Here is a 17977-nt window from a genome sequence, read left to right on the forward strand (position 1 = left end):
CCCACTGAATGCTTCCTCCTATCATGTCTCAGTGTTAAACACCCAACCCAGCGAATGGATCAAATAATCCTTCGAGTAAAAGATTCATCCCTACAACTGTTAGACTCAAACGAGAGCTTCGCCACAAAATCAAATCCCTCCATCTAAGATTATTTGACCCCGCTGTGAGGGGCGTAGCACCACTCAATCAACTGACTGCTCCATGCAAGAATTCTCTTATCCTTGCTCTTGTCCGGAGATCCTGCTGTCTCTTATTCGCCTTTTGGGTGAACCGAGACCACCCTGGTCCCAACTGATCTATCATTATCTGGGTTACCGGACTCCCACCGGTTACTGAACCCAAGCTCAATCTCTCAGTCGCTCCCAGTGACTTCCGAAGAAAAATTCGGCTATCTAAAACTGCTATATCTACCTTTCCACTCCGGCTCTATAAGTCCTAGGATCCTTGATCCCCTACCTTGACCCTAAGGTCTCTACCAGGTCCTACCTATATTGTTATAAGCACACGGGCCTCGCCCATGGGTCCCACCCAAACCATCCTATGAAGCAACCTTCCCTACAGGTCTCACCTTTATAGGGCTAGGGCTATGCAGGCCCACCCCTCCTTGAATCTTAGCTTGTTATCCCTTCCTGATTCTTATCATTCTACTAGGAGATACGGGCCCCAACCCACACTCCGCTAATTAGGAGATACGGGCCCCCGCCCACACTCCTCTAACTAAGATGCTAATGAATGCTACGACTTTCTCGTAGTCTTACAACACTTTCCATATTGTTTAACTGCTGGCTACCAGCCTGAGAACATCCAACAACATGCACTCCACACTCTAGCATCCTGACTAACTAGCGAGCTACCAGAAGAAACCCCAACTTGATTTCTAAAACCCGTCATAATCTGTTGTGAACACATGAATCCAGCGTTGGGAAGTTTTCCAAACTCACGACTTCCACGTTGTTCTATCCAGATAGTCGCCTAGACTGCTTTCCTTCTCAACAAAGATGCAAACACATCCTAGTTGCACACTTACTTTAGCTCCTGACTACTAGGTGATTCTCCCCCACTTCGATTCAACTAGATCCTTACAACTCTCAACTTGAAAAGAAATCCCAATTCTTCTCACCATCCTCTGTCCATTCGGTTGTCAACCTACACTTACTACTGCTAGCGATCTCACTGACCAATACCAAAACAATACCTTCCCTATAAACTAGCGGAACACTTTTGATTCCCAAATATACATGCTACAATTATCTCATCCTGAGTAACCTTATCTAAAGAGGAATGACCTTGAACTAATACTCTAAAATATATGGTATGTAGATGATATATAAATCAATCACAAGCAGGCCACAAAATTATGAAATAATCTTACCAATATCGATGCAGTACCATAACAATAAGATCATAAATAGAAGATGATAGAAAAAGTGAAAGATACACACCTGCCACATCAGGGGCTGCTCGCGTCTCCTCTGAAATCAACTGGAACGCCCTGCTCCTTGCGGTAGGCACCTCTGCCCGACCCTGATAGCCATCAGTGATCCTCAAAGTCGCAGGGGCAGGTGCTATCACCTGTCCTGCTGAAAGCAAACTCGAACACTGGGCCTTCTTGTGGCCCCGCTGTCTGCAATGGAAGCATATCAGGTCTAATCCCTGGGTGGTGGTAGCAGTACAATCTCTGTTAAAGTGACCGATCCAGCCGCACTTGAAAAAGCCTGAATCACCACCATTGCCGCTCCTACACGCACCCTCGTGCGTCCTGCCGCAGTTGCCACAACGGCTACGGTCCTGATGACCTCTCGATCTAGCATATGATGTTTTGGGCCTCTTGCCCGAACCCATAGATACCTGAATCTCATCTGGCTTCCTCTTCCTTTCTGACTCCAAGTCAATCTCTCTCTCTGGCTCGAGCGATCATGTCTTCCAGCGTCTTGCAATTGGACCAACTCACAAACTGTTTGATATCGCTCCTCAACATCTTGTGGTACCAAGCCTTCTTCATCTCCTCGTCCGCCACATACTGCAGAACCAGAAGGGCTCTCTCTAAACTTATGTATCTAGGTGAATATGTAATTTCTAATTATCAATGCTTTCCCATTTCTAGCATCGTGCTTCCATTATATTTGTAAAAATTCATTAAAATGACCATTAATGGATGTTCTTCCTCTTTATAACAATATACTTTCAATAAAAAAAATATTGTTTAAAGTCACACCAAAGATACATACCTAAACCCTCGTTTATACACAGCTAGTGTATTAATGAGATATTACTATAGTATAATGAGGGGGACAGAAGGGTTTGGAAATAATCACAAGGAAAATGTGTTCTTGATTTTTTTTTTTTTAAAATTGAAGGGATGGAATGAAAGAGAAGTGGAAACAACATACAAGTCTTTTTTTTCCTTGCCTATTTTTAGGAGGATTAGGAAGGAAAGTCCAAAAAAGCCTTAAATACTTTCATTCCATTCCATTTCACTTTTTAACTCAAAAACTATTTGTTTTTTCATTCTATTTCATTCCATTCCATTCTCGAAGCTTTCATTCCTTCCTATTCTTTTCATTAAAAAACTCTCATTCCATCCTATTCTTTTTATTAAAAAAAACTAGAGAACAAGGCCTATTTTTTATACAAAAAGTGTTGGAAATCATTTAGAGGATGTTTGAAATTGCTTATTTATAATGATTTATTATTATTTAAAAAATATTTATTAGCTTTTACATATTATATTACCAAAACACAACTTTAAAAAAGTATTTATATTAATTACAATAAACCCATAAAATTATTTTTATTTAAAACAAAAAGTTCATATCTTTATAAATTAAAAGAAAACAACATATTCCAATATACAAAGTACAAACAATATTAACAAACTTAACATCCCAAGTAATTCGAACTATTGAAGTAAAAAGGTTTTTAGTTTAAATATATACGCAAATCGAAAAAAAAAAACAATTTAGCGAAAACAAACATAAGGCGAAAATTAGTTTTGGGGTGCTTCTTGTATCGTTTTCCAAATTCTGCCCTCCCCCAAAAAGCTCTCATGAACGCCCAGCACGAAGAACTGAAGTAACAGAAGGAGAGAGAAAGCGACCACGTTTCACCGGAGCGAGATTTGTTTCTCTCTCGTCACCGGATTCCCCTTTCGATCATAACCCTAACCCTACACACTCCTCCCTTTCAGATCTCCCAATTCTAATTTATTGGATCGATAATCAAATCAAATCAAATCAAAATGGATACGTCGGCCTGCATAAAAGAAGTGAATAGATCGGCATCGGTGGCCTTTGCCCCCGAAGCCCCGTTGATTGCCGCCGGAACTATGGCGGGAGCTGTCGACATGTCGTTCAGCTCGTCCGCGAATCTGGAAATCTTTCAACTTGACTTCCAATCTGACGATCGCAAGCTTCCCTTAGTTGGGGCGATACCCATTTCGGAACCATTTAATCGGTTATCTTGGGGAAAATCCCCGACATCGGGCTCGGAGGAATTCTCACTCGGGCTCGTTGCCGGTGGCCTTGTCGACGGCACAATCGGTATCTGGAATCCACGAATACTTATCAGGTAAAGTACTGTTAATGTAGAAATCGTCGTAGTCGATTCAAATTGGGGCCCTGTAAATCAATTGATCAAATCCTGCATATTCTCATTTTTCCTTTAAATGTGAGAGATTTGATTGGATCGTTTCTGATATCCATAATTGAATCGAAAATGTCGTGTAATAGGTAATGTGGAAAGATATGGTTGCTTGTAGAGCTTAAAAAAAAATAATTTTCTGCATGTCCTGTAGAATAATTCTCCCTCATTTCCTCAAGAACTGTAACAACACTAGTTGGCGTGTCCCTGTTCTAATGAAAATATTTATAATTGGGAAAGCCTTATTGAGTTATTGCTATTATCTTTACCAACAGTTCCGAAGAAAAGGAAGGCGCTCTTGTTCAACAACTTACAAGACACAAAGGGCCTGTAAGTTTCGTTTTCCTGTTTCTATGATGTTACACTTGATGCTCTCTTGGCATGTAATGATAAGCCCTGATGGGTGTAATCTGCATCAATATCTCCTCTTCTTTCCTCAGGTTCGTGGTCTTGAGTTTAGTGGTCTTTCACCAAACCATCTTGCTTCTGGCGCAGAAGAAGGAGAAATCTGTATATGGGATATTTCTAAACCATCAGAACCTACACATTTTCCTCCTCTCAAGGTTAGAGTATTTCAACATCACCAATCTACATTCTACATCAATTAGACTACAAATTTCTAGTTTATAGAACAATATCATATCGATAATATTGCCTAAGCTGGAATCTATTGATAAAGAAGGAGCATTTAGCGTGTATTTTTGTGAACATGTCATTACCTTCATCATGTTATAGACATCTTATAAACCACTATTATGCAGGGAAGTGCGTCAGCTAAACAGGGTGAAATATCTTATTTATCATGGAACAGGAAAGTTCAGCCTATCTTGGCATCCACTTCCTTTAATGGGACAACTGGTATGGACATAAACCACCATATATACTGTTGAGATAATCTATTTTAAGAGATATTTACGTTGTATTCTGTCTTATTCAGTGGTGTGGGACCTTAGGAAGCAAAAGCCAATTATAAGGTAAATATATGAAATTATTAATATCATGCAAAGTTGGTATGATGAATGTCTTATGGAACTTTGAATTGTTTACAAATAACAACATACGGACTTCCAATATACAGTTTTTCAGATTCAGTTAGAAGACGATGCTCTGTTTTACAGTGGCATCCTGATTTTGCCACTCAACTGATTGTTGCTTCAGATGATGATAGTTCACCTTCTTTGAGGGTAATGATTTATGCTTTTCTTTATGTTTCCACAACCATATATTTTATTCTTTTATTTACATTTTGGTTTGGCATGCAGATATGGGATATGCGGAACACAATGTCACCATTGAGAGAGTTGGTAGGCCACAATAAAGGTATGCTGTGTTCTCATATATGACTTTTAACATCTTCTTTTTTGGCTCTTTACAATTGTGCTTCCAAACAAAATGGTGTATCAGGTGTTGTTGCAATGTCATGGTGTCCAAGTGATAGCTCTTATTTGCTTACCTGTGCTAAAGATAATCGCACTATTTGTTGGGACACTGGTTCTGGAGAGGTCTGTAATATTTTTTTAATTTTTCAAGATTTTTATAATTTCACTTCATAAACATCTTATGTTATGCTATCTTGATGTCTACAGATTGTCTCTGAACTTCCAGCTGGAACCAATTGGAATTTTGATGTTCACTGGTATTCAAAGATACCAGGAATCATATCAGCATCTTCATTTGATGGCAAAATTGGTATTTATAATATTGAGGCTTGTGCTCGATATGGTGCTGGTGAGAATTACTATGGACAAGGTAATGTAGCTCTGGGATCTTTTTATATATGACTTTATTTTCTTTACATCTCTTGACCATTTTTTATATATGATCCATGATCCATGATCCATGTCATGCAGCACCTTTAAAAGCCCCAAAATGGTATCAACGAAAAGCTGGAGTTTCTTTTGGTTTTGGTGGAAAACTTGTTTCTTTTCACACAACTGGTTCTTCTGGACCTTCAGAGGTATTTTTATCATATATTTACATTTATCTAATAACTTTATTATCTCACTCTCATCATCTTCCCCATTCTTCAGGTTAATGTCCATGACTTGGTTACTGAGCACAATTTAGTTAACACCTCATCTGAATTTGAAGCTGCAATGCGTAGTGGAGATAGATCTACTTTACGTGTTCTATGTGACCAAAAATCTCAAGAATCCGAGTATGTTTATTTAAATTAGTTACATAAGTTTTAAGACGATGAAAACATTGGGGATTCTAGAATCTTGAATATGTTTTGTTTGTTTGATCAGATCCGAGGATGACAGAGAAACATGGGGATTCTTGAAAGTGATGTTTGAAGATGATGGAACAGCAAGAACAAAGCTTCTACACCATCTTGGATTCACTTTGCCTGTTGAAGCAACTGAAACTGTTCAAGATCTGACACAAGATGTAGGTGCTTTAAGTTTTGATGAACATGAAGGAGCTAAAGATGGATTTATGGGCGAAAACCAAGCATTAAACACTCCAACTGATTATGGGGAAGATTTCTTTAACAATCTTCCTAGTCCTAAATGTGACACACCTGTCTCAACTCCTGGAAGGAATGAAGAATTGGTGAGCTTTGAAGATGCACTAAAAGAAGGTGATGTGGGTAATGACCCATCTTTTAATGATGCTGTTCAACGTGCTTTGGTTGTTGGGGATTACAAAGGAGCTGTTGCACAGTGTATAGCTGCAGATAAAATGGCAGATGCTTTAGTTATTGCTCAGGTTGGTGGTGCTTCCCTGTGGGAGACCACACGTGATCAGTACCTTAAGAAGAATCGTTCTCCATACCTAAAGGTGAATTTTCACTTTCTTTTACTTTCTCATTTCCATTTTTTTAACTTTTTGTATCTTTATTGATGGGTTTCTTAAACACAGGTTGTTGCTGCAATGGTAAATAATGATCTTGTTAGTCTAGTAAACACCAGGCCCCTGAAATCCTGGAAGGAAACACTTGCTCTCTTATGCACTGTAAGTTGTTTTCTTGAGTGTGGTAAAAACTAAAAACTTACAGTTTATGCCTAATTTTTTACTGATTTACTATATACACAGTTTGCTCAAAGGGAGGAGTGGACTTTACTTTGTGATACCCTTGCCTCTAGACTTGTATCTTCTGGGAACACGTTAGCTGCGACTCTTTGTTATATATGTGCTGGGAACATTGATAAAACAGTTGAAATTTGGTCAAAGAATGTTACCACTGAGCACAAAGGAGAATCCTATGTTTCCCTTCTTCAGGTAGACACTTGTTTCTGAAAAGATTTTAAGTTAAAGTTTGAATAGTAAGTGTTAATTTGTGTTTTCTGTGTATGTGTGTGTGTGTGTGTGTTAGGATTTGATGGAGAAGACTGTGGTTCTTGCTTTAGCAACTGGACAGAAGAGATTCAGTGCTTCTTTATGTAAACTTGTTGAAAAGTATGCTGAGATTTTAGCAAGTCAAGGACTTTTGACAACAGCTATGGAGTATTTGAAGCTAATGGGCACAGAAGATTTGTCTCCTGAACTTGTGATCTTAAGAGATCGGATTGCCCTTTCCTCTCAACCAGGTATTATTATTATTATTATTATATTCAGTTCATGCTAAATTGGTATTTTTAATAACTCTCTTGTGTTTACTTATTTATTTTGCAGAAAAAGAGGCAAATGGTTCTGCTGATTATGGTCACTCTCAACCACAAATGGGAGCTGTATATGGTGCAAACCAGCATACAAACTCTGTGGTGGAACCTACTAGAAACTATTATCAGGTATTTATTTATTATTTTTATTTTTTTATCCTGGAATTTAATAAAATTAATTAATCTCGGAATCGTGTTTTGTGTTTTCAGGATGATAATTCTTATCAACGTGAAAGCTATCAACAACCACCTGCTCCTTTATACAACACGCAATATCAACAGCCACAACATCCCTCCATGTTTGTTCCATCTCCTGCAGCTCAAATTCCACCTGTATGTATTTCATTCAAAACTTCTTCAATTTTACTACTCCCTTTACTTCACTTAAACTTACAATTTACATCCCTCATGTTTTGTTTTAGACAACGGGGTTCAATCCAGCTCCAGTTGCAACTCAAGCTGCCCCGAAAGTATTTGTTCCTTCAACTCCACCTATCATGAGAAATGCCGACCAATACCAGCAACCCCCGACCTTGGGGTCTCAGCTATATCCTGTATGTATGTTTTTCTTTAATTAATTAATTAATTAATGTTTTTACAGTATATTCTATAATTGTAAGTCTGATGCTGATGCATAATAAATATCAGAATCAGGTGAATGCTAACCCTGGTTACCAAGCGGGACCACCTGGACCGGTTTCAGTTGGGCCTGTCCCATCTCCAATGGTCCCCACAAGCGGGCCGAAAATCACACAGGGTGTAGCACCACCAGTCAGGGGGTTCATGCCTGTAAACAACAACAATAACAATAACACAGGATTACAACGAAGTTCCTCAAATCAAATGCAACCACCAAGTCCTTCACACCCTGCTCCACCTCCTGTTGCCCCTCCAACCGTCCAGACTGCTGACGTGTCCAATGTCCCAGGTATAGCAATTAATAATAATAATAATATATAGTTATGTTTTATGAATGAATGTTGAGTGTTGAGTGCTGTTATCTGTTGATAGTTCAACAAAGGCCAGTTATTGGGACTTTGACCAGACTTTTCAACGAGACATCGGAAGCATTGGGAGGGGGGAATGCAGTTCCAGCTAAGAAACGTGAAATTGATGACAACTCAAAGAAACTCGGGGCATTGTTTGCTAAACTTAACAGTGGTGATATTTCCAAAAATGCTGGTGAAAAGCTTGTGCAGCTTTGTCAGTCGTTGGATCGTGGTGACTTTGCTACTGCCCTCAAGATTCAGGTAATCTTTTCTGATTCCATTTCAGTCAACATCATAGGACTTGAGGGGTTAAAAACTAAAATGTTTTTTTTTTAAAAAAAAAAAAATAGGTGGATCTTACAACTAGTGACTGGGATGAGTGTAGCTTCTGGTTAGCAACACTGAAACGGATGATCAAGATTAGGCAGACTGCCAGATAAATGGAATGGAGTCTGTACACAGGAAGTTGGTGGTCTAGCAAAGTTTAGTTCCTTTTCTTTCTTTTCTTTTCTTTTCTTATTATATCCAAAGGATATTATTAATATTTGCATGGATTTATTGATATTTATTTTTCTTACTTTACTTTTTATAAAGCAATTGATGACCCAAGATAGGTTTCTTCATGGATGGATTTATCTTCTGTTTTTATTTGTGTATGGAGTTAATAGATATGACATAATTTTGTCACAAGTTTTGACTTTTCACTAACTTTTTGTTTGATTGCCAATGCCATCTCACTCCTTTATACGAGCCTTGCTTTGGCCTTTGAGCTTTTTAACTCTAATTGTATAAAGTTAGCACATCTTCTTATGTATCATGTCAATATATAGCAACACAATTTAATATACGTTACACCACGTACATTGACAACTACATATTGAATGAATCCTTAAACTATTAAGTCTGTTTCTTTGCATTAGAACTATTTGTAATAATAATGACGTTGTCATGTTAGAAACAAAACCTGAGTTAGTCCTTGCCCTCACTCCATAACGGAAGTTGTGTCACATCTCAATATTCCAAAGTTTAAATCTTATTATTGATTTTCATGTCTTGACATGTCAGCCAACAACTATGATACATTATACATAGAGAGAGAGTCAAACAATGCATGGTACATAAAAAGTCCAATAAATAAATAACAAACTAAACGTTGTTAATTATTTAAAGAGCCTAGCTAGCAAAGTTTATTTTGTAGAATTGGAATGAGAAGCAAGCCATGTTTCTATAAGCACCATAGATTCTTCCGGCTTGTACAATGCCACTGAATGACCCGCACCCTGCAATTGCATTTTAAATTTTAATCAAAGTCACCATTATATTTGATTTTGATATAACGAAATTAAGCATTATGGTTGGATTTTTTTTAAAGCATGATCCTTCCAAAAATAATTTAACAAAATCTTGAAACGCCCACATATATATATATATATATATATATATATATATATATATATATATATATATATATATATATATATATATATATATATATATATATATATATATATATATATATATATATATATATATATATATATATATATATATAAATACGTTACAACTTCTTACCTTAATAGTCGCATATTTCAAAGAGTATTTGTGTTTTGAGTATGTCTTCTGATACCTACATAACAAGAAAATGGCCAATTTTCGATTATTACCAATGAACTTGATTTCCACCTACTGCATTTGTTACTTCATAATAAAATAACCATGAGATTAAACATGAAAAAACAATATCCCTAAACTAATTAATATAGTAGGAAGATGTCTAAAAACATCAGAAAGTAAAGTAGTTGAACTCACCCTGCAACTTGACTGCTAACAAACCATGGTTTCCATGTGGTTTCAGTTTTAAGATTAAGACTATTGATCCATTGCTTCGTACCCATATATGGAAACGTCATGTCATGATCACCACTGCAAGTGCAAATCAATTCAGTAACCTTTCAAATACACTAGAAAATATATAAACCAAATTTAAAACTTATCTTTTCTTATTTCATATATAATACATTCAAAACCTCAAGCATATATAATTAAATTGGATACAAGTTTGAGAGAGAGATTACTTGATAATCAAAGCATAACAGTTTTTGGTAGTAAGTTGCTTATGGGAGGCTACACTGCTGAAGATATTGTAGGAGTAAACTATGGTGTCGTTTTTCCCCAATAAAGCATGAATGCTTGTGTTCCTGTATTGCCATTTATCCACTGTACCCTGTACATTAAAAAAAAGATTCCTAGCTATAATGAAAAAGAAAAAGGTACGTAATATTATATTGTGTTTTGGCTATATATATATATATATATATATATATATATATATATATATATATATATATATATATATATATATATATATATATATATATATATATATATATATATATATATATCAAATGCTAGTAAGATTACCTCACGAATGTGGAGAGCTTGTCGGACTTCTTTTGTGTTTGCCCAAATATTAGAATAAGAATAAATGGATTCCTATATATAAAGTGAAAAATATGATATTAATTAGTATGTGTACACGTGTCATGCATTAACTAGTTTTGAAAAAAAAATGTTTATAGTTATGATTTACTGGACAGATGGATTTTGGAGCTTGTGCATCGCAAAGGGGATCTAAGATGTTATTCACGTTAATTCGAGATAGACACTGCAAGTGAAAACGTTTAATTAATTATGAGTTAATAATCATTATTTAGAACATATTCAATTAATATATTAATCATCACTCACCTCATTCACGGGCTGAAGACTATTCAAACACAATGTGTTGTTTGGATCGACGTATACGTATTTACCTCCACAATTTTTTTTCGCTGGCTGACAAATCCAGATTACAAAATAACAAATCACATTTCAGTTTTATATTAAATATTACTAAATGAGCCATGCATATATATTATGTATGGTACCTTGTAGAGTTCATCTTCTATAAGTCCAACTCGATAAGCAAATTCAACTCGTGTATTGAAATTTATGAATTTATCCGTAAGAGGGTTCACAATCAAGAAACCCTAAATCAAATCAAGTACACGAAGACATGAATATGAATCCATAAGAATTACAACAAAAGTAAAATGTTTATTATTCAAACTAGCTTATGTGAGATATATATGGTAAATACCTTGATGTTTAATCTTGGTTGAATGCTTTCTTCATTGCCTACAAAAGACAAATATAGTAAAAAGAATGTTTTCAAGACGGTGGTCTCGTTTTTTTGTTTTTTTTATTTTTTTGTTAAAAGCATGATGTAATTAATTTTGAACTAAAACTACAAATTTTTGTACCATTGTATATTTTTAAAACGACATTTGGAATGATAATTCCCATATAAGAACTCCCCGTAATGTACAATGGATTGCTGAGAAACTTCGGATGATCCATGAGCCACTGCAAAATGAACATTAATCAAGAATTATTCTTGATAAGTTTGTTTGTTTGTTGTTGTTTTTTTTTGTCTAGATTAAAATCAAGAAGATAGAAACAAAATATTCTAATTGTATACTAGATAAAAATGACACATACCAAATTTTATGTAGGAAAGATTGAGATACTGAAAAGCTTTTGAAATATATATATATATATATATATATATATATATATATATATATATATATATATATATATATATATATATATCTTTACTATTTTATAAAACAAATCCCACTATTTCTAAAAATAGATTGAATAAAATAATAATATTTTTTTAAGACGTCCAAATCATTAAGCTAATTGTACAACTAATCACTAATAAAATAATATTAAAATTTAAACAAACACCTATAAATCTTCTCTTTCAAGGTTTTGACCAGATCTTTTTTCATCCAAATAAATTCTCAACACCCTATAATTTGGTCATTTCATGAATTTTCTTTATTTTTAATATGACATGTTTCTTAAAACAAACTAATGATTGAATTGAAAATAATCATTCTTCATCGAAAAGAAATTAATTGTCGAAACAAACTATTTGTCGCCCGCCGCTTTGCGCGGGTAAACGGATAGTATATATATATATATATATATATATATATATATATATATATATATATATATATATATATATATATATATATATATATATATATATATATATATATATATATATATATATATATATATATATATATATATATATATTGATATTAAAGTGTCATGGAAAACTAATGAGTTTTATGTGTGCCTTACCCGTCTTATAAAATCATACACACGAGTAATCACAAGAGAATCACTACTCCTTGATGATTCCCATGTCTTGGCATATGAAAATCCAGCACCAGCGGGTTGATCTATGAATATGATGTTAGCCGTCTACATCATACACAAAAAAACTTAGATTGTTACATGATACAATTATTAAAAAAAATATTATAGAATTCTCCAATCTTGCTTGTAATAGGTTAAACGCTTTAGGCATATAATTGTTTAGGTTTATTTTCTAATAGACGTGCATTGTACTTTTTCATGTGTGAGGATTATGTTCTTGTAGCAAAGTGGTAAGTTGATGGGCTAAGAAATGGATTGGGCTGAGTATGCTAAAGATGTAGATGAGCTACAATTGATGGACTATTTCTAGCAACTTGTGATTTCCCAAGGACCGAGGCTGACTATTATGGAACTCAGTATGTGTGTGAACACACATACCCACAGGTCTATCCATAGTCCGACCCGTGATTGACGCAAAGTATATATCGAAGTGATGTTGTATATGTTTGGTCATTCATCACAAATTCACTCTTACACTTGCTAGAATATTCTCTCGTCCTTTTTATATTCTTTTGGTCCGTTGATTAAAGTTTGTTCTCTGTAAACTCTAGGTTTTCCTTCTTGAAATCATTAGAGTTTTATAGCTATTTTTTGTTACTTCGTTGAATATGAATACAAACTATGTCATGTTTTCTGGTTGTTTCTGACTAATAAAAGTATCATATCACTAGTTGTAAGATCCATGTATTACATTGATTAATTTTAAAAAAATTAACATAAAGGTCAAGATATTTAAAAACTTTGAATTTATAAAAAAATAAGAAAAATAATGAATTATTATAATAGGAAATGTTTTTTATCTTTTAAATTTAAATAGATAAAAGAAATTAATGAACTTTAATTTTGAAAATTTTGAAATTTAAAGTTAAGTTTATTGATGAAATTGATATCAATTTATTATTACATTTATTGCAATTATTAGATGTGAATTTAATAAAATAGAAAAATTTATAAAATATTTGAAAAAAAAATTAATTCAAAATAATCATAAAATAACATTTAACAAATTAAATGAGAGTGTGAGAAATGACAATAAAACCTTTATTTATTATAGAGGATATGTTAAAGGTTTTGGAAAGAAGTAGTGATTCTCTTGTGGTTACTCATGTGTACGAGTATTATTATGGCCTTAATATTTTAAAAAACTTACATTTGACTTGAATTACATTGCAAATTAAATGCCGCTATGTTTTTCTCCATTATTCACAAACCATCCAAGTTATAGAAATGGTCCCTAGACTCTTCTCTTTTTTGAAAAATCACCCGACACTTTTCTTCCTAGACTCATCTTTTTTGAAAAATCACCCTAACGCTTATTTCTTTTAACTTTTTGGTGTTTTGTGGCCCATTATCATGCACAATTTTCCTGTTTATATATATATATATATATATATATATATATATATATATATATATATATATAATATATATATATATATATATATATATATATATATATATATATATATATATATATATATATATATATATATATATATATATATGAGATTTTCTATCGTTTGCCATCTTTACATAATTATTTTTTACAAACTGTTTTTGCTTTTATGTATATTTTTAGAATTATAATTCATGCATTTTTTACAGTCTTTGTGTGTTTTTGTAATCACACCTTAGTTATAAACATATATGATGAAGATATGCATACATATATCCACGAGTAAATAACGCTAACCTTTGTCCATGAATATGGGTTCACATCCAAATTTACTTTGCTTCTCCTTGCATTGGCATATCTGAATTTAAGTGGGCCTACAATAAAAGTTAATCGAACATAATGTTTTATATGATAGCAAAATGATAAAGAGGATAAATATTCAACGATAATAATACACATTGCAATGTATTTTTGAATTGACTTTGGACTCAACACAAATGAAGAGAAATTAAGTCGACATAACACATAACTTAATATTTATTTTTTATAACAAGAATTTTAAAAGCTTTTGGTTCCATCTGTAACGTCAACATGTCATTAATATAAAAAAATAAAATATCTGAAAATCAAATATTTTTTAGGAAATTTGGTATTGATATTCAGTTTTTTTATTTACATTTTGTTCTTTACTTTTATTATATGCTCAATATAACTAAAAAAATGGACAACTTATAAAGAGATAACTAAAAGAAAAAAAGAAAAAAAAAGAGCTAGGAACCCATTGTCTGGTTACAATTTGTTGTATCAAAAAAATGAAGTGTGTTGTCTTGTTGGATAAAAATAGGTAAATAAGTAGGTATTTAATAAGTAGGTATTTATTACTATTTATAGCAGTTCGTACGACATTGTTTTTATACATTTACTTGAATTGTACAAAAAATCGTATTATATTATTATCATTTGTGTTAATAATAATATAAAAAATATACTTCATCCGTTTTAAAATTATAGTACATCTTTCTTTTTTGGTTTGTTCTAAAATAATAGTATATTTCTAAAAATAAATAATATTTTTATCAAAATACCCATTCATTATTACTTAATCAACTAAATATTTAATGAAAGACAAAACTATCATTTTATTGTATAAAGTTAATAATAATTAATATATATTTTTTAAATTTTTATTTATTTATTTATTTATTTTTATCTATAGACAATAATTTTGAAATGAAATGAGTAATAAAAAGACAATGACATAAATAATTATTTTTGAATCTTCTTTTTGTAGGATATGAATTGAAAAGTTTCTGACAATGATTATGGATTATCGATAAAATCTAATTACATGTGGCCAATATATTTGCTTGCCCGTTCCAAAAAAAACATGTGGCCAATAGGAACATACACACAGTGGATCTCAGATCTACTATTTTCTTCTCCCTATACCTAACTATCTATTTTATTATGTATATAGAAATATAGAAATCCCTCATCCCGAAGCTAAACGGTTTTAACTCTTTGACAAACACCAAATCAAATGTTTGGGAAATTTCATTATTTAAAGTTGCTGAACTTGTTGTAGCTTTTAGTTTTCCAAAATGTTACCTGTTTAGAGGAAGTAGACAAAATTTTAAATAAATGTGACATACCCAGTTGAAAGAGGAAGGGAAGAAGGCCGGAAGTTCCGGGACCACCGGTGAGAAAAAGAAGCAACGGATCTTTCTCCGGATTTCTTTCAGACTCCACAAAGTAGTAAAATAATTGCACTTCTTCGTCTTTTCCGACTCCAACATAACTTGAAAACACAAATTCAATCCGATTAACTTTTTTCTAAATCCCTAGAAACCATATTCAAGGGGAAACTTCTGTTGTAAAAAGTTCATTTGGCGTTATATAAACTCATCATAATATCTATATGGAGAAAAAACATGTAATGTAATAAACAATCTCTTTTGTCAGTTCAAATTTTGAAAACCCGTAACTGAGATTTTTCTGGTTAGAGGTCAACGACACCATGTTTTAAGAAGATTTTGAATGAAGCAGGTGATGTTTGAACTTTGAAGAGCAATGATAATCTCGGTAGATAGGTGCATACATACCCGGTTTCAAGTGTAAATGGAAGCTCGTCTGAAAAGCCAGGTAGGTTTTTCACGATTGACTTCGAATGTGAAAAAGGTAACATGCGCGATTGTAGTATGAACATAACAATGAAGAAAGAGATTCTCATTTTGCTTCTCGGCTCCATCATACTTCACTTCTAACAACACCATGACTATGAGTATATATATATATATATATATATATATATATATATATATATATATATATATATATATATATATATATATATATATATATATATATATATATATATATATATATATATATATAAAGAATAATAAAGATTGAGCAAAATAAAACATGATGATAAAAAAATTAAACAATATCTAAAACAATTTACTTTAAATAATATTTTATTGAATTAAAAGTGGATAGAGAAACAATAGATTGTTTTTTAGACATAGACTAAATATTTGGGATAATAACTAATTTCCTATTTATAGAAAACTTCAATCTTGAACTATTAATACTATTCACGACGACTCCTCGTCAAAAACCGTCGCCTTAATCTTTGCCATCAGATCCCTTCAACTTTTAATCTTATTCGTGTAAACTTCCTATTACAGTTTTATTATGGTTTCCTCCCAAACTCCACAACACCCCATGACTTCGTCTTCAACCTCTTCCACATCCTATTATGTAAATTTCCCTGCTACTTCAATCTCTCATTTTTCATCTCCCACATTTGCTAACTTCTCGTGGTTCCCATTGATGTATTATCGGTCCTTAAACATCAACTGCTCTCTACTAAATTTCTTCATTATTGGTGATTTTATATCACTAATATTATTTAAGTGTAATGAGGTTAATTTGTTGATCAATGTCACTATGACAATTATTGAACAAATCGGTATGGTGCTGTCACAACTAGCATTTTTAGCTAGAAAATTCTATCTTTGTGTGAAAATCAACTCTTGTATAACTTGTAATCTAAGTTGTTATCATGTACTATGCTCATTCAAAATCAACCATTTGAACCAAAATTCCTGAATGAAGTTCAAAACCTAATTCAATGCATCTCATATACTTAACTATGGGTTTAACAGCTTAATATCCCGGTTTAAACTCATAATGGACAAGGATCTTCTTGCTGGGCCTAATGGGCCAGTAAAACTCTCAATTTGCTTATTTTGGGTTAAGGAACCCTATTTGGTCCTTAAATAGACTCATATTCATTAAATAATAACATTTTGGACCATAAGACTTCTCATGGGCCTTATTGGGCCTAAAAGGTATCTCTTTGTCATCATGGGCCTTAATGAACCGTAAATGGTTTCTTGAACCCTAATGGGCCATAAACTCCTTCCCTATCACTATTGGGCCGTAAACCCTCATAAGGGCCCAATGGTCAGAAAATCTTCAACTTGGGCATCATAATTTTGAATATAAACAAGTATGGCCCAAACCTTTCCTTTCTCTTTCCCTTCCCCCTCATTCTCGGCTATACTACAAAAAAAGAGAAAAACAATGGGATAATTAGGAGAGTGCCACCTCAACATTACAAGGTGGATTTCCAAGCAATTATACCTCAAATATCTAGGCTAATCTCATTTATCCATGCATGTCACATTTTCATAAAACTAAGCCAAAAATGATATTTTGACAAAAGTGAGTTAAAAATGTTATTTTTACTTAAAACAAGCCTAAATGCAAATTTGTGGTCTTAAAGGACCTAAAGTGTCATTTTTACCAAAAATGTGTCTTAATTGTAAAATTTCGATTTTAGGACCAAAAATGCCCTTTTACAAAAAGCAGGCCTTTTTTTATGTCATTTTAATAAACAACGAAGCTTAAAACAACCAAAGTAACAACCCACGAATCGATTACGTCATTTATACTTTTATTGGGCCTGGAATATAATTTACATGCTTAGTGGGCCTTGGTTGTCCACTTACATGTTTATTGGGCCTGGAATATACCTTATATGCTTATTGGGCCTTGG

The 17977-nt window shown here is 33.0% G+C and overlaps 2 protein-coding genes across 2 annotated transcripts; one reads left to right on the forward strand and one right to left on the reverse strand.

The window, feature by feature from the left end:
* Positions 1-2965: 2965 nt before the first annotated feature.
* On the forward strand, positions 2966-8924 carry LOC111899572 (protein transport protein SEC31 homolog B). Its single transcript, XM_023895435.3, has 21 exons — positions 2966-3568; positions 3916-3970; positions 4081-4203; positions 4402-4498; positions 4578-4614; positions 4719-4824; positions 4903-4960; positions 5045-5142; positions 5227-5389; positions 5491-5597; positions 5671-5798; positions 5890-6424; positions 6506-6598; positions 6680-6865; positions 6960-7173; positions 7259-7374; positions 7456-7578; positions 7668-7799; positions 7894-8173; positions 8257-8495; positions 8585-8924. The coding sequence occupies exons 1-21, from the start codon at positions 3240-3242 to the stop codon at positions 8672-8674; spliced, it is 3309 nt and encodes a 1102-aa protein (XP_023751203.1). The 5' UTR covers positions 2966-3239; the 3' UTR covers positions 8675-8924.
* A 325-nt stretch (positions 8925-9249) lies between these two features.
* On the reverse strand, positions 9250-16174 carry LOC111899709 (serine carboxypeptidase-like 13). The gene is made up of 14 exons (XM_023895586.3): positions 16014-16174; positions 15564-15709; positions 14209-14285; positions 12438-12560; positions 11537-11639; positions 11374-11411; positions 11162-11263; positions 10983-11069; positions 10825-10899; positions 10656-10727; positions 10310-10458; positions 10044-10157; positions 9807-9861; positions 9250-9514 (listed from the first exon to the last, which is right to left on the reverse strand). Exons 1-14 carry the CDS (start codon positions 16160-16162, stop codon positions 9422-9424), a joined length of 1383 nt encoding a protein of 460 aa, XP_023751354.1. The 5' UTR covers positions 16163-16174; the 3' UTR covers positions 9250-9421.
* Between the last annotated feature and the right edge of the window lie 1803 nt (positions 16175-17977).

Source organism: Lactuca sativa, chromosome 4 (genome assembly GCF_002870075.4).
Source record: "Lactuca sativa cultivar Salinas chromosome 4, Lsat_Salinas_v11, whole genome shotgun sequence".
Taxonomy (NCBI): domain Eukaryota; kingdom Viridiplantae; phylum Streptophyta; class Magnoliopsida; order Asterales; family Asteraceae; genus Lactuca; species Lactuca sativa.